General features: G+C 42.2%; 2 protein-coding genes across 4 annotated transcripts; both read right to left on the bottom strand.

Moving 5' to 3' along the window:
* Positions 1-30: 30 nt before the first annotated feature.
* Positions 31-3,065, bottom strand: LOC143523700 (uncharacterized). Of its 2 annotated transcripts, XM_077018228.1 has the most exons (5): positions 2,833-3,065; positions 2,524-2,615; positions 1,935-2,129; positions 1,629-1,708; positions 31-1,232 (listed from the first exon to the last, which is right to left on the bottom strand). In XM_077018228.1, the coding sequence occupies exons 1-5, from the start codon at positions 2,981-2,983 to the stop codon at positions 263-265; spliced, it is 1,488 nt and encodes a 495-aa protein (XP_076874343.1). In that variant the 5' UTR covers positions 2,984-3,065; the 3' UTR covers positions 31-262. The 2 variants fall into 2 exon arrangements, with proteins under 2 accessions (XP_076874343.1, XP_076874344.1); XM_077018229.1 differs by lacking the exon at positions 2,524-2,615 and having other exon boundaries at positions 36-1,232; positions 2,833-3,058.
* Positions 3,066-12,168: 9,103 nt separating this feature from the next.
* Positions 12,169-19,503, bottom strand: LOC143524034 (uncharacterized). 2 transcript variants are annotated; one of them, XM_077018249.1, is made up of 5 exons: positions 19,264-19,503; positions 14,466-14,843; positions 13,738-13,862; positions 13,504-13,607; positions 12,169-12,870 (listed from the first exon to the last, which is right to left on the bottom strand). In XM_077018249.1, exons 1-5 carry the CDS (start codon positions 19,430-19,432, stop codon positions 12,729-12,731), a joined length of 918 nt encoding a protein of 305 aa, XP_076874364.1. In that variant the 5' UTR covers positions 19,433-19,503; the 3' UTR covers positions 12,169-12,728. The 2 variants fall into 2 exon arrangements, 1 of the variants encoding a protein (XP_076874364.1); XR_013133469.1 differs by lacking the exon at positions 19,264-19,503 and adding an exon at positions 18,144-18,840 and having other exon boundaries at positions 13,738-14,843.
* Between the last annotated feature and the right edge of the window lie 2,804 nt (positions 19,504-22,307).

Here is a 22,307-nt window from a genome sequence, read left to right as displayed (position 1 = left end):
TAAATAAATATAAATGCCTATAATATATATATACACATGTAATAAATGCATATAAAATATTAACACTAACAATTTTATCTTGTATTTTAACATTCTGTTCTATAAAGTGTCAGAACTATTGATATGGAACATAAACACATTCTCACACTGGCGATGCCCTCAGCATATTCAGTATGTGTCATTTAGGAACTCCATGAGTTAAAGTGGAGGACACTGCTCTGATTGGAACTTTACACATCTTTTAAAAAACTTCAAAAACAGTTTAGTCCTTTAAGCAAACTGCCATATAAACGTAAAAAAAAAAGAAGTCGCCCTTCTTTCTGATGATGGTAGCAACTTCTGCATCTCTGTAGATCCTCTGAATCACCATGTCCTCTTCTGCAAACACTACAAAGTCACACCACTCCATGCCTGTAATCAGGAGCTGACCTTGGACCTGCCAGTAGTAGCTGTGATGTTGTTTCAACTTCATGGTGTCACTTTGCAACCTCAGGTATTTACAGTCAACGTAGCTTTTGGCATTTGGGCATTTGATTTCCAGCAGGCCAAAGGGTGGGTTTTCAGTTGGGTCAAACACAACCCCGTCAGGCGATGACCCGAACCATGGAGCATCTGGGTGGATCACAAAGCCGCAGGGCCAGTAATTGGTGTTCTTCACCCGACAATACTCCTGAATGGCGTCATGCTCTAATGCCAGTCCCCTCTTCATTAAAGCAGTTTGAGCCACACCCCTTCTTACTCTCTCGGCGAGATGTTCTGCTGAACTCTGACCACGGACATGGCAAATATCTTTAAAGTGGGAAGATGTTACTCTGTTCTTCCTGACTTTATGCCACTCTACGCAGACACTTTGCTCCCTTGTAGCAGCCTCTACCTTCCTTGCCATATCTAAAGTAGTTTGCAGGGACTGCAGATGTAGCTGCTGTTGGAGACTGCAAACAAACTGGCAGGTAGTAGGTGCCAAACGGTAACCATCTACAGGTAGAGGTGGTGGTGGAGGGGCATCTTGGTGGTAAAAGATAGTTTGGCTTACAGGTACTGGGTGCTGGTAGGAAATTGGACTGCCTTCTTGAACTTGACCAAACGCAGAGTCAACCAGTGGGACATCAGCACTAATTGCCATAGTAGTGATCAATGGCGCAGTGTCCGCTGGGAAATCCTTATAAGCCTCATCCACTTTAAGGACATCAGGATCAGGCAGCTCCCCCCGCACAGCTTTGTAAAGTGTGCTCCTGTTTAAAATATCAGTTGACACTTTAAATTAGACAAATTTTAAGCTAAAAGACTACTTCCATACCAATTTATATACATTCAAGTGACAATGCTATGGCCACCTCTTTGTTTCTACACTCATTGTTTATTTTTTCAGCTCCACTGATCATATAGGAACACTGTAGTTCTATAATTACAGAATATCATCCTCATCCATTTCTGTGGTGGTCTATCCTATGGGGTCCTGAGTATTGAGCAGGGTGATAATATGCAGAGAAACGGGTGCAGGACAACAGTCTGTAATTATAGAACTACAGTGTCCTATAATATCAGTGGAGATGCAACAATGGGTGTAGAACTTCGGAAGTGTCTATAATATTGTGACTTGACTGTGTAAAATAACAGTAAATACTTACCTTACACCATTAGCAACAGTTCTCTGCTTTGGCTTGGTTGACATCACAACCATGTCACTGACCCGACCTGGCTTCAAACCCTATTAATGATTAATAAAACATTATTAAAAACTGAAATGGGCTTTATAAAAAGTACTTGGTAACACTTGGTAATTCAGCTACATTGTGCTTCTGCCACATATTGTCTGACTACAGGTATTTCTAATATTTATAATATAACAAAATGGCCAATATGTATTCTGTAAAACAGATAGTAAATCCTTTGTAAAATGTGTTTTTTCTGGTATCTTACTGGGATATATTTACCATGATTCTCGGCTTGTGCCAGCATTGCTCTGTCTCTGTACAGCTCAGGACTGGGGGAACAGCAGCAAGATTCAGCTGAGAGTAGTGTGCAGTCTGGTACAGCAGTGCAACATTATGGTTACACAGTGCTATTCCAGCTACACATGAACACTCGGCTCCAATCAGCTGCACAGGGGAGGAGTCCTCAAAGACAATCTTTTAAAAGGAAAATGGTGTTGTGTTACAATCATAGTAGACAACATCTCATCGGTTTTTACATAAACAGAACAATAGGAAAGCTGTTCAAATTGTTTTGAGTGATCATAGTATCTAGTGGTTTTAACATAAGTTGCATAAAATAGTATATTTGGAACACTGTTTTAGTGTTTGAATTTATTCAAAATTAAGTTAAAATACAGTTTATACAACTGAACAGCAATCCAATACATAAAAACAAACATGCGGCAAAGAACAGCCGCCAAACACTTTCTATATATATTTCTATATATATTTTCTTTTTATATATATATAGCCACATAAAACCCCCATAACATAGCTTGAAAAGAACTGCCTTGGAACTGCTGAACAACTGAACTATCTTCCATCCTACTCTGAGGTTGTGAGGTTTCTCATGCTTCCTCATAGACCTATGGCAGGTAGCTCGGACGCTCACTCTCCCTGTTCCTGGATCTTTATTTGATACTGGGAACAATATAATGTTATCACCAACACACTTACACTGGACAACATTAGTCAAGTTATTCAACAGCTATATTGCAAAGTTACATAACAACGTTATCTCCAAGAAAGCAAATCATCTGTGGAAGTTAACATACGGGAGATATGGTTAGCTAACCTAGCTAGCTAGCTACTGAGCTAATGAGTTAGCTAGCTTAGTTCTCTAGATAAATACACTTACCTTCGTAATTGTCGATGTAACTCGAGACGTACATCTTGAAGCCCTTCTCTCGCTTACTTCTGGGTGCTGCTGTCGAAGCCTGAATGATTCTCTGAACATCGTTTATAGTTATTTTCGGCAAATCCTGAAGGCATCGCGTATAGAAAGCCATACTGCCTGCTGACCGACGTAGAGAAGCGGAAATGCCTCCGCATACCAACCGTAGACCGGAAACCGGCAGCGTCGTCTTACGCAACTAGGACACACGATTATAAAGGAGTGCGTGTATAAAACATAGTGTGTGTATAAAACACATATAGTATATAAACCTAAAATGTTTATGTATTTTTTTTACTTTTTACCCCAGACCCGAAAATCAAACAGGAATTTAAAAAATCATAACCAATAATCGGGTATACGCTAATTTATTGCAGATGTTTTTTAACAAATGAACAGTATTCCCTCCAAAAATAAACATTTTGTACTGTAAATAAACAGGGACACATCGTAAAGTGCGGGACATCCAGAGACAGCCACTATTAATCTCTCCTCCATTTTGCAATCGGAACAAATAATCAGTAGGAACCAAAGTCAGAGGTGCGGTTTCGGAGGAGGGTGCAAACATACTTTTTGATTGGTAGTCGCCGCCGCGCGTCACTGCTCATTTGCATACTTGTTCGCGTCGCTCGAATCGCTCACTTCGCGTCGCTGGGTGTCGCTCACTCTCATTGAAAATGAATGACTTCCGGTCGCCGTGTCGCTCTTGTCGCTTTCGGTGTGAACGCACAGTCACGCCGAACACCGCAATGTCCAGAAGAGCGATGCCAAGAAACCGCAACTAACGCTCTCACCGAGTCCAACAGAAGATTCTTCTTTATTTTCTTTTATTTTCTTTATTCTACGTTTTGTTGTCAAAAGTACTTTTATTTCGTCTAGTCGTTCAAGTCAAGCTCATCTTTCTATCTATCTTCACAAGTTTGTCTGCGCACTCCAGCTGCGACTGTGACGTCACCGCTAAGTCTCCGCGACCCGAGCCGTCTCACGTGACCTGCTCCGCAGACCTTAGCTGCCTCAAGAAACGAACCGTGAACGTGCACCGGTTGGTCCGCGTAACCACGCCTCTTCGTCGACGCTCAGTTCATGCTGTTTTGGGGTTGCCAGTTTTTATCTCTCCCGAAGTCCAAAATAGTAAATACTGTTGCCATTAACCTGCCCAAACTTCCTCTTTCTTCTTTTCTATTCTCTCTCTAAAGACCCTGGGTCCTACGCTAGTTAGGCAAGCCTTAGGATAGTCATATAATACATTTAAATCTCATGACCGTCAATAACTATCATTCGCTGTTGTTGTTTAATTTTATATTCTTTGTTGTTCACTATTATATCCCTGGTTTAAATTAGTAGATTCACATATAGGTTTAGTTTCAATTTGAGCCAAATCATTCATATGCTTTGTATCAATTGTAATATTAACCATTTAATAAATGTGGACATTTATTCATCTGGTCACGGTGGTAAATGCATATTTTGGTCGATGGTATTAGGTCACTGCGCGGAACCAGAACTTAACCCTTTAGTAATGAGACTGATCAAACCATATTCCACCTAACTCCGTTATCACAATACTGGTTCCTGAGCAATCAGGATGGTGCCCCGTTCATAATCCATAAACTAACATATGTATCCGCTACAGCGCCTCTGAAAAAACGTCAATACAACACAAAATAAAATCTAAGGTGCAGGAACAGTATTCCTATCTAATAGTAGCAACTGGTAAAATGCAAGACAATTTATGTAGCCAACCGGTGCCATAACACAATGCAAAACGAGAGGGAACAAATGCCAGTATAACAACTAAATAAAATCGCCTAGGTTACTGTGCAGGAACAGTATATTGTCCACAGTCCCAGGTTTGAGCTGCGTTCTGCGCTCTTGGATCACAAAACCAGCGGAGGAAAAATCTCTCACTCGCAGCGCTGGATGCGGGGATTGAGAGGACACTTCGGGCAGTTGTTGCCAGGTTGGGGAAATCGTCTTGGTGTTCTTTCCACCACAAAAGAACATCGAACAATTCGTCCTTAGGTGGCCCGTATTTAACTGACCCGCCCGCATACCCACCCATTAAATTGCGGTACGTGTAAAACCCACTCGTTTCAGCATCTATTTGCCTGTACCCGTACCCAACCCGGTGCAGGACTCTAGTTTGAGCCTTTCAGCCCTTTGTGGATTTTAAGTTGGTGTTGTGAGAGGTGTGCATTGGTTAATTAGTTAGAGTTAGTGGTTAAAGTTCTGTTATAAAATAGATTAGATCAGCTATTATTTATTATTCGAATTATTATAGACTTTAAGCTAGTTGTAAGCTAGGTAGACTTCTAAGGCGTCTAAGAAAGGGAATGGACTCAACCCCAACACTGTTAAAAAGCTTCTTTAAAAAAAAATAAAAATCAGTAATTTATATTTGTTCCATCTGTTGCAGTTTCCTGTTTTTCAGTTCCAAGCACTCTTGTACTCCCAGTTCCACAAGCATTTATTTTAAGTATTTATTTTACTTGTTCAACATCACATCACTCAAATAATAATATTTCCATGTAAAAACACACTTTTAAATTCATTGGGATGTGGCAAAAATATTTTATTTTATACACAGACATTCCAGTTTTCTCTGACTCAGAATTAATTGAGTCTGTCATATTTCCTTTTGCACAGCAGGTGTCACTAGTGAGAACGAGTCAACGAGGCTTCGGGTAATGAACCTTTTGGTGAACCTTTGAGCTGGAAAGCCCCATTGGTTCATGAAGCCTCGTTTTGCCATCACTAGTTCCCAGCATACGCATGATTGACTTATATTTAAGAGTGTTTGCTGATCATATACCAGTAGAGAGTTGACATTCAATATAACAAGCAACCAAAGCAGCCGGAAAACAACCACAGTTCGTAGAGACAGAAGGCAGGACACAGACACTGGCGCCATCTTGTCTGCCAATCAGAGAATAAACCAATCCCATTAACCGATCCCCAGCCATTAACCAATCCCCAGTTGATGATTGACTCTTATGATTAGGCGAAGGCCTATAACCGATTAACTTGTAATGCAGTATTTGGTCAGTGGATATTCCCCAGAAAATCTTACCTGTGAACTGAGTATCTGTTGTGTGGGCCTCCTCGGTATTCTGGCAAGATTTGACAAGATGAACAAATTGGTCTAATTCTGTGATTTGTGTTTTCTACTTTGTAGATGATGTTGCTGCTCCTAGGTGCTTCGGTTTCTCAGTTTGTAGTATGAATACATCACATTTAAAGTCACTGAGTTTTTTTCTCTACAGCCCATTCAACTGTCAGTATGTGAGTACACAACACTCTCCAGCTCTAAAAATAATTCTGTGGGTGTGATTCCTACCACTAAACAGCAGGAAGTCACACTAGAACTTTTTTCTGTGGCTGTCACTTTAAAAACAGCTGTTGCTTAAACTCTTTACAGTACTTAATGTACTTCGGTTAACCAAAAATATGGCCAGCTCTTCTTTCAGTGAAGATCCATAAAGTACTACAGCTGAAATATCTCTGCTGTGTGATCTTGTTGGAAAATGAATAAAGCCTGTCTGCAAATGTACAGCTGATAACTACCACCCCGCTGAGGCCACCTGGTGGCCCTTAATGTGCAGTGCAATCAAGTGTCTAGTGTACAGTTCTAGTCTACAATCACTGTTAATGCATTAACATCAGTGTACTAAACAAAGTGACCAGACAGTGTAAAGCTGTAATTCACACAAATATGAATCTGAGAGCATGTGGTTTCTTTTGTCAGTGTAATACAATAACAGCATTATTTTATGATCAAAATAAATGATATTTCCAGGCTAACAGATGTGTATCTCCTCATGTCAAGATTGTCTGAAGGTCCTGGGACTAGATGAAGTAACGAGGTAATGTACTAATGAAAGAGCTAAAAAAAAATTGTTCCAGAACTTTGTTACAGCTTTTATTAAACACACTTCTCCTGCAAAGTAGCTTACTATGTCACTGACTAAAATACCAATCCCAGTCCAATGTGTTAACAATGTAAAAGAAGGAATTTCTAAAAATTAATCTCTTACCTTCACCAGGGGTAGGAATAATTGGAGTTTCGCTCTGTTCAGGTTAAAAACAGAAATCTGGGTTAAAAAATAAAAATCTGGAAAATGACATTTGTCACAGTGAGCCGGCCCCATTGCACAAGAGAGACGCTAACACACACACAAAACTCCCTCACTCAGTCACCAAGCTACTGACCAGTGGGGAACCGTCAGGGCCCTCTACGCCCTCTCAGAGGGCCTAAAATATTCTTAAAACATTATATATATATAATTATCCAATTTTATTTGATCTACTTACAGTTTTACAATCGACATCTAAACAATTACAAAAATATAAGCAAATAAATTATTCAACCGTGTCTATTCAATCTGTGTTGGAAAGTGAGGGGTTAAGTGGAAGCCTGTGTCTCCCCCTATCAGGACTGTGATGCCCGCTGTTCGTTTACAGAGGGCCTGGCAGTTATACAGAGGGCCAGGTTTAATGGTCATGGTTCGCTACTGCTACTGACATGCCCCACCTGTCAACACACACTTGTCCCTTGTTGCGGGTTCTCTTCTCTTCCTTATTTAAAGCCCACAGGTCCAGTGCCCCACAGTGTTGGGACACTAGAGAGCTACGAAGCTGGAGCTGACAACCTTTCATGCCCTCCCAGCATCAGAGGCTGTTAGCATTATGCACCAGTGCATGTTGAGTTTGTACTGCATAATGGCACCTTGAGGTTCTTACAGCATATGTTGTACGCTTTGTTTTGATCCTTCTTTCTCCTGTATATTTATATTTATTTATATTTATATTAAAGTTGGGTGTCATCTGCATATTGATAACTAATACCATGTTTATTAATGATGTGTGGTAACGGAAGCATATATAGGTTGAATAGTAACGGCCCAAGAATTGATCCTTGGGGGACGCCACAAGTTATTTTTTGATGTGTGGAGGAAGAGGTACCTAATGCAACATAGTAATCACGCCCAGTTAGGTATGATCTAAACCAGTCTAAGCCACTAAGGCCTACCCAGCTCTGTAGTCGATCAAGAAGTATTTCATGATCAACGGTGTCAAAAGCGGCGCTTAAATCTAGCAGAAAAAGGACTGAGAGTTTGCCTGTATCCTTATTCAATCTCAAGTTATTTACTACCTTAACTAGAGCTGTTTTTTGTGCTGTGGAGAGCTCTGAAACCAGATTGAAAAGTGTCATTTATTTGATTTACTTTGACATAGTCATTCAACTGGATTGACGCTACTTTTTCAATTATTTTGCTAAGAAAGGAAAGGTTAGATATAGGTAGATAATTATTAAGAATTGTGGGATCAAGATTTCTGTTCTTTAATAGTGGTTTAACCATTGCAGTTTTAAGAATTCTAGGGAATTCACCCAATTGCAGAGACTGATTAACAATCGTTAGAACTTCATTTGCTAATGAGCTCAGAACCTGCTTGAAAAAGCATGTTGGTAAAGGGTCCAGTTCACAAGTAGAGGATTTTAGTGATGAGATCACATCAAGTAGTGTTACCAAGTCAACTTCTTGGAAATAAGATAATAATTGGAGCTTCGCTCTGTTCAGGTTAAAAACAGAAATGAAGAAAAATCTGGAAAATGACGTTAGACACGGTGAGCCGGCCTCGTTGCACAAGACACACACCTCTCCCTCCCCAAGCTACTGACATGCCCCACCTGTCAACACACACACACACACACACACACACGTCCCCAGTGTTACGAATGTAACGGCATCATTTTGTCAGTAACGGGATAATATAATTAATTACTTTTCCTGTCATTACAACGCCGTTTACGTTACTGGTCATTAAAAGCGGTGTGTTACTATATATTGATATACTAACAGTAATGCGAGCGGACCGCTGCCCAGGCTAGTGAGGAGTAACAGATCTCGATAGGTCACAGTTCAACACCTATTTAACTTAACAAGTCAGTAAGCGATTGGCTAAGGCAGCGTTATGGTAGCCAATCAGAGCCAGTGTTTTTACGACACAAACGGAGAAGAGGCAGAAATGGCGAGTCAGGAGCAAGCCGAAGAAAAATGGTCATTTTCAAGGTGGCGATATAAACATTATTTAAGAAAATACTTGAAGTTCCTGAATGTCTACCAGACTGGGTATTTACTTCTGTTGTGAACAAACCATTTGTCTCAGGTTGAGAGAATTTAATTTAATAGATGTAAATGCACTTTACTGTGTATATAGTGTAACTGTTTACTTTTGCTTGTTTTTTTTTCAAAGATTTGGGATTTTAAAGGATTTTATCCTGCACTGGTCTGTTGATGTGCAATAAATGTCAAAAGTTAAACACCTTTATGATCTACTCATTTCAACTGACTGTGAAAACTGCTTTTTCAAAAAATCCTTATTCATTGGCATATAGGCCTAACTTTTTTTTACTGTAATGCAAATAGTTACTTTCCCTGGTAACGTGTTACTTTTATTATAGAGTAATTCAGTTACTAACTTTTTTGAACAAGTAGTAACTACAACTAATTACTTTTTAAAAGTAACGTTCCCAACACTGCTTGTCCCTTGTTGCTGGTTCTTCTCTTTTCCTTATTTAAAGCCCACAGGTCCAGTGCCCCACTGTGTTGGAGCTGACTACCTTTCATGCCCTCCCGCAATCAGACACCATTAGCATTACACACCAGTGCATGTTGAGTTTGTACTGCATAATGGCACCTTGAGGTTGTTACAGCATATGTTGTACGCTTTGTTTTGATCCTTCTTTCTCCTGTATATTTATGAATATATGAACAAATTCAGTTTGTGCAGGGCAACATCTCACTCTGCAATATCAGAACATAAGTATCAGAACCAAAATATTACAAGAGTTCCCCTGAACTCCAGCTGTAGTACAACTTGTGTGAATTGTAGTTTTAGAGTTTATTCTCCAAGATCTAATGGCAGATATTTGCTGTGCATGAGAACACTGGCCCAGTTTCTCATCTAATGAAAAATACAAGAGCAAATAACCACTGCCAATCAAGCATTTGAAAAAGACAGCCTTTATTCCATAAGGGTTTGATCTGAGGCTTCAGGCCACTTCTGTAAAGACAACTCTTCCACTGGACACCACAGCAGATTCAGGAGGAGCCTCCCAGTCTTCTGCTACATGTCTCCCTGGTGAGCAGCAAAGGAGAAAGGAAGTTCAGACCATGTAGGCACCTTAGCAAACAGGGACCTGCACTGGGGATTCTACTCACTTTGCCTGCCACAGCTTGGCTCACAGCTGTCCGTTGCACTTGGATAACACACGGCTGTACTGCAGTGGATATAGACACTGCGATTTTTGGCCCATTTTCAGCCGATTTTTCACTTGTGCGACTATTTTTGCGATCGGGCCGAGGTTCGGCTCAATCGCGTGTCGTGCATCGTATAGTTTACACAGGTAAACGAGGAGCGATTCACACCTCACGACCAACTCCCGATCAGAAATCGCAGCGTCGCAAGAATATCAAACATGTTTGAAATTCAAATCGCTCCTCGTGAGATCGCATGAGAGTGTCGGGTCGTATAGTGTGAGTATATGAATCGTGAGCTGTGAACTTTTAAACCCTGCGATTTATGCCAAGCGCAGACTACACGACTTTTTTGTCCCTCACGATGTTCACTATGTCAAATTAGCAGTTATATTCGTTTCATGTCGTACTCGAGGAACTGGCAACACCGACCAAACATCGACCTCGTCCCGGCGTGAGTTCGTAGATCATCGCGCAGGGGCGGGGCATAGAAGCTGACAATAATGGCTACAGAAGCGCTTTGCGTGGTGGTAGCGCTTTTGTGCTCAGAAAAGCACAAAAAAAGAGGAAACGGCGACTGTGGGCTCATTCCTGGGTGACCCAAAGAGGACATCACCGGCTATGTTTACATTTGTGCGCCACAGAACACTCTGTCTTCCTATTGGTCAGCGTCAGGGAGCACATCATGGAGCATGTCAAACTAGGCGATAAAATACAAAAAATTCTAACATGCTAGTCTTTTCGTCGGACAGTCCGATGGCGTCGCTCACGTCAAATTACTGCTCGTGTACTATGTCATACTACACGGACCTTTGTTGCTTGCGACACTGAAATTCGGATCCGACGCGGGCAATTTGTCGGCTCCGACAAAATCGGGCTAAATTCGTGTAGTCTGAACCGGCCATAAGTCGTACAGTTTGAGCTGGAGCTGAGTACACGATTTAAAATATCGCACAGTGTACGCCCAGCTTAATTTGCATTCCTCGTATTCATGTGGCTGACCACATTGTATGATTGTGGATCATAGAGGTTCTGCTCAAGTCAGCAGGGCAAATGATTCCTAGAGCAACTACAAGAACATGAGTGGCTAGGACCATATAAAAATTAGGTTGTGTCTCTTTAGGGTAGACTTTAGCACCCAGCAGACACCAGTGATGGTGACAGCAGTCATTTGAATAAGTAGGGCTTTAGGACCCAGCAAGTAGTAATAGTATGGAACAGCTGACGGCTGCAAACTCGCATTTGTCTGGGTTAGTATGAACGGTCTGATTGAAGTTTGAATGTGGAGTTATTTTAGTAGTAAGTGAACTTCAACATAATGTTGGTTGCTTGTTGGTCGCTAATACATGAGTAGTTTCTCTCTGTCGCAGGTTTTAAACATTGAGTGAATGAACCTAACATGATAAAATCTAAATCAGCCTTCTTTACCCTTCACAATGAAACTGGCTTGATCAAGTTCATTCTTTGAAAAACACCTTCACCTCCTGGACTCCATGTGTAATGTATCATTGGGGTGTGTGATTGTGTGTGTGTGTGTGTGTGTGTGTGTGTGTGTGTGTGGGTTTACCCCTTAGGTCATCATACCCTGTATTAGCCCATTATCTGTTGCCCCTCACCTCAGTGTCACTCTGTTTCCTAGTGTATTTAAGTCCTTGTGTTTATTCTGTTGGTGTTTGACAGTGTGTGTGGTTTGACTAACCTATCGTGCTTAAAGTTTCTCAACTTTATTGATCATTCATTGGTACGTCCTGTACGATCGTGTCTCCATCACCCGACCCTGAGAGGAGCATCTCACCTGGAGCACTTCACTCCAGAGCCTGTGTGCCCTCCACTGGCAGAACCTGAGCCCAACGTGAGTCCTTCATCTGGTGTGTCCCTCAGACAGAGGTGTCCTCACCACCTCGATCAACAAGGACTCGCCTTTATGTAAGTGTTTGTGCATATATTTGTTAGAACAGCAGTAGTTGATCCATGCACATTACAGTTGCTCAGCTGGTCTGGTAAATATGGCATATAAAGACATTTAGCATTTACAGAAAATTGGAAATTTTATTTGGCTGAGTACAGAAACAACACATTTTTTGTATTACGACCAGCAGAGAGACATGAGCCATCATTTGGAACCAGAACTCTACTCTTGTACATCATAACCAAAACATTTAACGCCAGACACAACAAGAGCAGCAGGTTAATGATTCTAGTGCTCTCCCCATGATTATACAGCCTACAGAACTCATGTTGGTGCAAAATACTGCTGTGACTTCAGTGTAAGCATTTAGTCAAATATTGAATTAAAATAAACTAAACTACTATTTCTGTGCAGTGCAGCAGACCACAGAATAAAGTGAGTATTGTGTGTTAACACTGTCATACATAGATCCTCCCTCACCTCCTTAGCTCCTTAATGTGTCCCTGTTTTCCCTGTTTTGTGTTTTGGGCTTGGATCACATTATCACATTGGATCACATGTTTTGCCTACATATGCTTGTGCTAATCTGAAACTCATTTTCAGAAAACGACAGAAGGGAATCCAACATGCAGTTCAACATGTATTCTTCAAAAATAACACTGCCAGAAAAAATACCAATTATTAATACAAGTTCATCTAAAAATGCTCTTTTCACAGATCCAAAAAAAGGAGCGATTACATTGATAATCAGCCCAGTTTTGTACACTGTCAGAGTCACGGTCTCTAATGACACAGTGTTCATTTGGTCCATTGGGTTCCCCAGTTCTCCAGTAGCTAAAAGAAACAATCAGAATGTTTTGTCAGTATTGTAGTGTAAGGGCGTACTCACACTAGGGTCTGTGATCCGGGCCCGGGCACGGTTCCATGCCGAAGCACGGTTCGTTTGGCTAGTGTGAGTGCTCCAAACGTGCCCGGGCACGATTCGCTTGGACTTGGGCACGGTTGGCTTCTAGTGTGAGCGCTATCCGTGCCCAGGCCCGCTTGGTGCCTCGTCTGATTGGTTCATTTTGCTGGAACTCAAACATGACGTCAGTGATTCGACGCTCACGTTAAACAGTCATAGCGGCAAAGTGATTAGCAGACAGTCGTTGTGTTAAATTATCGATAAATCTGTGCTTGCACCGTGTTTCTGCACTCCCAAAACGACTCCAAAAATACAATAAAAAGAGAATCGTGAACTCAATAGTGTTGTGCGAGCGCGCTTTTATTCCAAATAAAGTCACGTTGTGATGACGTAAGCGTGCTCGGGCCAGGTTGCTGAAGCCAGTGTGAGTGCAGGCCAGAGGGGGAGTGGGGAGGGGGGATAACCGGGCCCTAGCACGGAACCAGCAAACCGTGCCTAGTGTGAGTACACCCTAAGAGTCAGTAATTACATCTTCAACAGGGCTCAGATCAGTGATATCTTACTTGTTCACCAGTGCTGTGCCATCCACCCACTTCCAGTCCTGGTTCTTCCCTTTGTCAGTCAGACCAATCCAAGCTTTCCTATCTCCCATCATGGAAACAAAGTTCTGTAGAAGTGTAAAAACTGGTTGTACATTTATGTGAAACTACCACAGATACACCCTACTTACACAACATCAGATGACACAACATTCAAAAACATGTATTTGTTAAAAATCAACCCTCCAATACTCTCACCTGTTCCTCTCTGCTGTTTATGATCACCAGGTCTGCTCCTCTCTTTCTGCAGTCCTGTCTGCTCTCACTCCAGGTCTTCTTCTCAGTAGAGATGTAGTAAATACTGCAGCCAAATATCTTCCATTCTAGTTTTACATACATATAGGGCAGGGGTCGGCAACCTTTGAGACATGGAGTGCCAACTTTAACATGTCTAGTCAATGAGTGTGCCACTGTCAACCATTAAAATTGGAGGGGGGGGGGGGGGGCTAGGTGGAGGAAGCGAGTCTAAATTGTTGAGGGGGGGAGGTGGTTGTGTGGTGAGTGTTAATTGTTAGTGGAGGGGAGGTGTAAATTGACACAAATTAAGTAATCGCGATCGATCATCGCCAAGTATAAACGCCTCCGCCGCTCGTGCAGGTTCAAAGTATACAAAAGTATAATCTATAATAAATAATCCAGCCTTGACGCGGCTTATGTCACACGCAGCGCCGTGCGGTCGTTAGGGTTATTTAAACAAATGTAAACATGGGTCTGTGGCGGGAGCTGAGTGCTGAGCGTTGAGGAGCGATTTCAATTGGAGGATCGTGCTCTCTGTCTGAGATTTTCAAAAAATTTTTGCTGATGCTGGTCCAGCGTGTCGCGTGCCAGTGATTATGCCTCGGCGTGCCAACGGTGGCCCGCGTGTCATAGGTTGCCGACCCCTGAAATAGGGTAATGCCATGATATTTCAGACATTATGTTCTTACCCGTATGACGACAATGTTTCGGTAAACAATCCCTCTCAGCCATTAATTGGTCCCTCTTACTGGATAGATTTTTGATTGTGATCTGTAACTGGTATCTCTCTTTAGTCAGATTGTAGTTACTGGTATGTAACTGGTTTCTCTCTATAGTCAGGTTATTGTTACTGGTATGTAACTGGTTTCTCTCTATAGTCAGGTTATTGTTACTGGTCTGTAACTGGTCTCTCTCTATAGTCAGGTTTTTGTAACTGGTCTGTAACTGGTCTCTTTCTGCTGTGAACTTGACCCACATCACTATGATGACAGTCAGCAGGAGAACACACAGCAGCACCAGACACACTGCAGTCAGTCTGGAACATCTGCTCCCTGCAGTGTCTCCTCCTGGTGGATTATACACACAGGGAAACACATATGAGCTTTAGGTACATAAAATCTATATATTCACAATAGGATATGTTTTTTATACATGGCTAACCTTGTAATGATGTTACAAAAATATACATATTTTTTTCAAATAAATGTGCACAAATGTGAGGTGTGTGTAGGTAATTCCACTATTGTTGCTCTCTACTGTTCTGCACTGATAAACGATCGTGCTAATATGTCAAAGTTTCTGTCACTGTGTTGTCAAGTTTGTGATACATTTTATCTAATCACTTTCAAATGTTAGTGAAAAATCCTTTACATTTTTAACACGTATATGTAGCCTAGTTTGCCTTTTTCCACAGAGGGACATGTTAGGAGCTAACCCTCCAGGGAGGACCCACCAACAAACCAGACTAAGACGTCCTCCCTGGGAGGACACGGGGAGACACACTCAGCACAAACACAGGCACGGTTAGAAGGAGCAACAAAGACACAAAAGACAACACAGACACAGAGACAGTAAAAGGAAGACAGAGACAGGCAAAAACACATAGGGGATTCCCAGGCACCGTGCTGGAACACAGGCACCCATCAAAGAGTCCTGGTCCACAGAAGCAGATGCAGGCTCTCTGATTTCCCTGGTATCTCTGGTTCCCCTGGTTCTCCTGGTTCCCCTGGTCCCTGATGCAGCTGCTGGGCAGCTGTGACGGTTTAGTCTCGCTCAAGGGCAACACCCTGGGAATTACACATGGCCGGGTAACAAGACTGTAGGGGTGGATGTGGATGATAGAGGTGGATGATATTAAAGGTACTCCAGTATTACTGTACTCTACATTCTTTAACGAATCAGACAAGTTACACATCACACTGACGGTCATTAAGCTATCACCAGAGCACACTTCCAACATATGATCAGCTATTATCCCAAAACATTAATGTGTTTGTTTATACTTAAAACTTTGCAATATACTAGGGACCCTCATCACCCTGCAGGTGGATCCGTCCCTGCTGGGATAAGTAACTCCCTTTGTATAATCAGTTCAGTCTTTTTTCCATGTTTCAGTGATGGGCTACCTTGTACCATCACAGCAGCACCATCTCCATCTCTGACTCAGAGCAGACAGAGGGCTCCCCAGTGTCATAACCAAACTCCTCACAGCTCTCCCACTACTCAGTGTAGGAAGGAGGCGTTGGGGAATCCCCCCAAGCAGGAGTCCCAGGACTCTTAAACCCACAACCTACAGCCACACTCACATCTCACTCCTGCTTATGACTACAAATGTCTCCATTGATGAGACAAGAGACATGTGGGACAGATAACACTGACATATATACACACATATGCCGAAACAGACACACACGAGCGCAGACGCAGACACAGATGAGACCAAGGGAGGAGACAGGGGCAGAAATCATGACACAGACACATTGACACATGACACATTGAGGCTGTAGCTCTAATGTACATTTGGACAGCAACATTGTATTCTCTGTCTCAGGCTGTTTATATACTGTAGTCAAAAACAACCCCTCTCTCTAAATATAGCACTGAATAACACTATTGTTTATTCTAGTCTTTGAATTATAACTAACACTTTTCTGCGAAACTGTAATATTTTAGTCATGTGGAACTGAATAAACATTGTTACATTGTCACAGCAAAACATGGTGTAACAAATCAAGGGGGCGGGTGTGACGCAAATGCAAGTAGTACTATAATGTATTAAACAAACACCAAATGAAACAAGAGAGAACAACTAAAGAAAAGAGAACACACACTAGGGTGAACATAAGAGTGACAACACAAACAACCACGTAACACACTAAAATAAAACTACTTTAAACACATTAATATTGCACTTTAACACACTACTGGAAGGATTACTAGACTTACGATGGATATACTAACAACCATGAACACATGACACAACTACTACTTATCTTCTTATTTCTGCAATTCTCGTTTAGGGGTCGCCACAGCGGATCAAACTCCTCCATCTGGCCCTGTCCTGAATGTCCTCCACTGACACACCAGTCACTCTCATATCCTCTACCACTGCATCCATAAACCTCATCTTAGGTCTACTTCTCCTCCTCTTGCCTGGAAGATCCATTCTCAAGACCCTCCTACCAATATACCTCTCCTCCCTCCTCTGTACATGTCCAAACCATCTCAATCTCACTTCTCTAACTTTATCTCCAAAACATGCTACATGTGCTGATCCTCTAATAAACGCATTTCTGATCCTATCCTTCCTCGTCACTCCAAATGAGAATCTCAACATCTTCATCTCAGACACCTCCATCTCCCTCACCTGTCTCTTTGTCAGTGCCACTGTCTCCAGTCCATACAACATAGCAGGTCTCACTACTGTCCTATAGATCTTTCCTTTCATTCTAGCCGACACCCTTCTATCACAGATAAGCCCAGACACTTTATGCAATCCACACCACCCTGCCTGCACTCTCTTCTTTACCGGTAAACTCGTCAACCTTCACCAAATTGACTCCTTGTAGCTGGACCTGTCCACCGTCTGCCCTCTTATTCACACAAATGTACTCTGTTTTACTCCTGCTCACTTTCATTCCCCCCGCTCTCCAAAGCATATCTCCATCTTTCCAAGCTCACCTCCACCTGCTCCCTACTCTCATTACAGATCACAATGTCATCAGCAAACATCATAGTCCATGACAATTGCGAACAGGATGGGACTCAGGGCTGATCCCTGATGTAGTCCTACCCCAACTTTAAACCTGTCTGTCATTCCTACTGCACATCTCACTGCTGTCACACTGTTCTCATACATATCCTGCACTACCCTCACATACTTTTCTGCTACTCCTGACTTCCTCATACAATACCACAGCTCCTGTCTCAGTACTATATCATAAGCTTTCTCTAAGTCAACAAACACACAATGTAACTCCTTCTGTCCTTCCCTATACTTCACCATTAACACTCTCAAAGCAAACATAGCATCTGCGGTGCACTTAGCTGGCATGAAACCATACTGCTGCTCACAGATCTCTACCTCTCCTCTAAGCCTAGCTTCCACTACTCTTTCCCAGATTTTCAGGCTGTAACTTTATTCCCTTGTAATTACTACAGCTCTGAACGTCGCCCTTATTCTTGAATATCGGCACCATTATGCTTCTTCTCCACTCCTCAGGCATCTTCTGACCTTCCAAGATTCTGTTAAATAACCCAGTCAAAAACTCCACTACTGTCTCTCCCAAACATTTCCATGCCTCCACTGGAATACCATCCGGTCCAACTGCCTTACCACATTTCATTCTCCTCCTTGCAGCCCTTACCTCCTCCTTGCTCACCTCTCCTTCATCTTCAGAACCCTCTTCCCCCCTCTCCTCCTCCTCCTTGTCCCAGCAGCAGTCCAATTTCCACTAATGCCCTGTTGGACAACAGCACCACTGGTGGTCGTTGTTAACCCGGGCCTCGACCGATCCGGTATGGAATTTCTGTTTTTGATCCGCATCATTTGATTTAGCGCAGTTTTTACACCGGATGCCCTTCCTGACGCAACCCTTCCTATTTATCCGGGTTTGGGACCGGCACTGAAATACACTGGTGTGTGCACCCTAGTGGCTAGGTTACACAACTACTACTTATACTGGACAGTAAACTAAACGAACAAGAAGATAGAAACGCACAGGATAAAAAGATACACAAACCTAAACAAGAGAGACGAACGCTACAACTAAACCAAACTACATAAGGAAATAAGACTGACAGGGAGACATACAAATGCTGAAGACGTATAACTGAGTATAGAAGAGGAGAACAATACGCAAAGGAAATACACATAACAAGAACCAACTAAATAAATCACGGTAAGAAAGCAAAGGAGAGTGGAGGTGAAACAGAAGCAAAGCGAAATGAGTACCAAAACAGGGAAGGCAGAACAGAACAAACCAGACCGGCACACGGGAGAAGCGAAGGAGAACTGGTTACAGAACGCAGAGAGAATGAAGTACAAGATACACAGGAAACCTTACAAACACACTGACCGACACAGGGAAGTAAAACCGAGGGGAATATATACACCGAAACGGGGGAGCGAACGAGACACAGGTGCGAACACTGAAGACAGGGGCGTGACAGAAGGGAAACCAAGGAAACTGGGAAAACTAGGCGGGACTAGGGAGGAGGGAGGAGCTGGAAGTGACACATGGATTTAAATTTTAGATTTATTTTACAATAACAATAAAACATTTTGTGCTGGGGTGGATTCCCAGTCTGAATAGTGCTATACAAATAACCCTGCCTAACCTTGAGAGAGCTCCAAAATGATGTCAGTACTTCCTCAGTTATTAAGATACTTCCTAGTTATGCATTACCAATGCACACTTGCATCAGATAGAAAAATAACTCATAGTACTATTCAGCCCTGTTGACAATTAAAATAAACTTGTGCACCTGTATGTTGAGTTGATGCATCCCTGTTTGTGAAGTCCTCCATCTCTGTGTTGATATCATGACCTCTAACAGCGTCTACACTCTCATAGATAGCCACCACCATCTCCACCCGCTCTCCTCTCTCCAACTCCACAATACCATTAACATCATCAGACACACTCCAAGACATGTCTAATCTATCACAGAACACTAAACTCTAGTGTCTCTGTGTGTGAAGACACTACAGTACAGCTGCTCCTCTTTACTCATGTGATGTTTCCTGACTGAGTTTAATTAATGTGCTGTCAGTTAAGGAAGTGACCAAGCAGCAGTGGTGTTCTGATCCTCTTTCTGTGCCTTGCTCAAGGGCACCTCAGTTATGGCTTCAGGCCTGGGAATCATACCCACACCCCTCTGGTCACAAGACCAGTTCCCTAACCACCAGACCATGACTGCCCCAGTAATGTGTCAATACCTAAATACTGTTTAGTGTTGGAGTACACACACAATAAACGTGTCTAGGAAGGATCATTTCATTTGATTCTCTGAAATGCACATGAAAGTGTAGAATTCTGGGGAGGGTGACCTCTGGCATCCTGGTGTGTGTATAGCAGTAACTGACAGTAACAGTACGGCACACTCCCTCCCTGTGTGCAGAACGAACTTCAGATAATCAACCAATCCCATTAACCGATCCCCAGCTGATGATTGACTCTGATGATTAGGTGAAGGCCTATCACCGATTAACTAGTAATGCAGTATTTGATCAGTGGATAATCCCCAGAAAATCTTATCTGTGAACTGAGTATCTGTTGTGTGGGCCTCCTCAGTATTCTGGCAAGATTTGGCAAGATGAACATATTGGTCTAATTCTGTGATTTGTGTTTTCTACTACTTTGTACATGAGATAATGTTGCTCTTAGGTGCTTCGGTTTCTCAGTTTGTAGTATGAATACGTCACATTGAAAGTCACTGAGTTTTTCACTACAGCCCATTCTACTGTCAGTGCATGAGCACACAACACTCTCCTACACTCAGCTCTAAAAATAATTCTGTGGGTGTGATACCTACCACTAAACAGCAGGAAGTCACAGTGGAACTTTTTCTGTCACTTAAAAAACAGCTGTTGCTTAAACTCTTTACAGTACTTAATGTATTTTGGTTAAGCAAAAATATGGCCAGCTCTTCTTTCAGTGGAGATCCATGAAGTTCTACAGCTGAAATATCTCTGCTGTGTGATGTTGGAGGATGAATAAAGCCTGAGTCTGCAGATGTACAGCTAATAACTACCACTCCACTGAGGCCACCTGGTGGCCCTTAATGTGCAGTGCAATCAAGTGTCTGGTGTACAGTTATAGTGTACGATCACTGTAAATGCATTAACATCAGTGTACTAAACAAAGTGGCCAGACAATGTAAAGCTGTAATTCACAAATATGAATCTGAGAGCACTTGGTTTCTTTTGTCAGTGTTACAACAGTAGCGAACCGTGACCTTTAAACCTGGGCCCGCTACCCCCCCCCCCCCCCCCCCCCCGAAATTTTTTTTTTCCTTTCTTAATAAACTAAATAAAGAAAAACTGAGACGACAGTACAGCTTTAAAAACGCAATAAACAATAATATCTGTACTAGATAACATCTTAAGCAAAATAAGTTTCCAAACAAAATAAGGTTCACAGCTCCGTGGTTCTCGGAAGCGGAATATGTAAACAACGCGCACGAGGACGTCAAAGGGATGAATCGAAACTAGCTAGCGATGGTGCTAACGACAGCTAGCGTCGCCACAGCGGGCGGAAATTATCATACAGTTAAGCCCGCCCACTAAGAGAGAAGATATGATTGGTCAATTTTGCTGTCATTTGAAACTGGTATTGCGCTGAATTATAACTGCCAGGCCCTCTGTAAACGAACAGCGGGCATCACAGTCCTGATAGGGGGAGACACAGGCTCACAGGCTTCCACTCAACCCCTCACCTTCCAACACAGATTGAATAGACACGGGTGAATATTTTATTTGCTTATATTTTTGTAATTGTTTAGATGTCGAATGTCAAACTGTAAGTAGATAAAATAAAATTGGATAATTATATATATAATGCTTTAAGAATATTTTAGGCCCTCTGAGAGGGCGTAGAGGGCCCTGACGGTTCCCCACTGCGTTACAATAACAGTATTATTTTATGATCAAAATAAATAAATGATATTTCCAGGCTAACAGATGTGTATCTCCTCATGTAAAGATTGCCTGAAGGTCCTGGGACAAGATGAGGTAACGTACTAATGAAAGAGCTAAAAAAAATTGTTCCAGAACTTTGCTACAGCTTTTATTAAACAAACTTCTCCTGCTAAGTAGCTTACTGTGTCACTATGACTAAAATCAGTGGGGAACCGTCAGGGCCCTCTACGCCCTCTCAGAGGGCCTAAAATATTCTTAAGCATTATATATATAATTATTCAATTTTATTTTATCTACTTACAGTTTGACATTCGACATCTAAACAATTACAAAAATATAAGCAAATAAAATATTCACCCGTGTCTATTCAATCTGTGTTGGAAGGTGAGGGGTTAAGTGGAAGCCTGTGAGCCTGTGTCTCCCCCTATCAGGACTGTGATGCCCTCTGTTCGTTTACAGAGGGCCTGGCAGTTATAATTCAGCGCAATACCAGTTTCAAATGACAGCAAAATTGACCAATCATATCTTCTCTCTTAGTGGGCGGGCTTAACTGTATGATAATTTCCGCCCGCTGTGGCGACGCTAGCTGTCGTTAGCACCACCGCTAGCTAGTTTCGATTCATCCCTTTGACGTCCTCTGTTTACATATTCCGCCTCCGAGAACCACGGAGCTGTGAACCTTATTTTGTTTGGAAACTTATTTTGCTTAAGACGTTATCTAGTACAGATATTATTGTTTATTACGTTTTTAAAGCTGTACTGTCGTCTCAGTTTTTCTTTATTGCAGTTTATTAAGAAAGGAAAAAAAAAAATTCGGGGGGGGGGGGGGGGGGGGGGGGGTAGCGGGCCCAGGTTTAAAGGTCACGGTTCGCTACTGACTAAAATACCA

The sequence above is a fragment of the Brachyhypopomus gauderio genome, chromosome 1, assembly GCF_052324685.1.
Source record: "Brachyhypopomus gauderio isolate BG-103 chromosome 1, BGAUD_0.2, whole genome shotgun sequence".
Lineage (NCBI taxonomy): Eukaryota > Metazoa > Chordata > Actinopteri > Gymnotiformes > Hypopomidae > Brachyhypopomus > Brachyhypopomus gauderio.
Note: the sequence above shows the minus strand (reverse complement) of the source record. Positions and strands in the feature narration are given on the sequence as shown.

Excerpts from the sequence above, each read along its gene's own strand:
- LOC143523700 (XM_077018228.1), bottom strand. The coding sequence starts at position 2,983 with ATGGCTTTCTATACGCGATGCCTTCAGGATTTGCCGAAAATAACTATA. Across the intron at positions 1,709-1,934 it reads GGCACAAGCCGAGAATCATG|GGTTTGAAGCCAGGTCGGGT; the intron begins GTAAATATATCC and ends AATCATTAATAG. Across the intron at positions 1,233-1,628 it reads ACTGTTGCTAATGGTGTAAG|GAGCACACTTTACAAAGCTG; the intron begins GTAAGTATTTAC and ends TATTTTAAACAG.
- LOC143524034 (XM_077018249.1), bottom strand. The coding sequence starts at position 19,432 with ATGTCTTGGAGTGTGTCTGATGATGTTAATGGTATTGTGGAGTTGGAG. Across the intron at positions 13,608-13,737 it reads TAAACAGCAGAGAGGAACAG|AACTTTGTTTCCATGATGGG; the intron begins GTGAGAGTATTG and ends ACACTTCTACAG. Across the intron at positions 12,871-13,503 it reads GGCACAGCACTGGTGAACAA|CTACTGGAGAACTGGGGAAC; the intron begins GTAAGATATCAC and ends TGTTTCTTTTAG.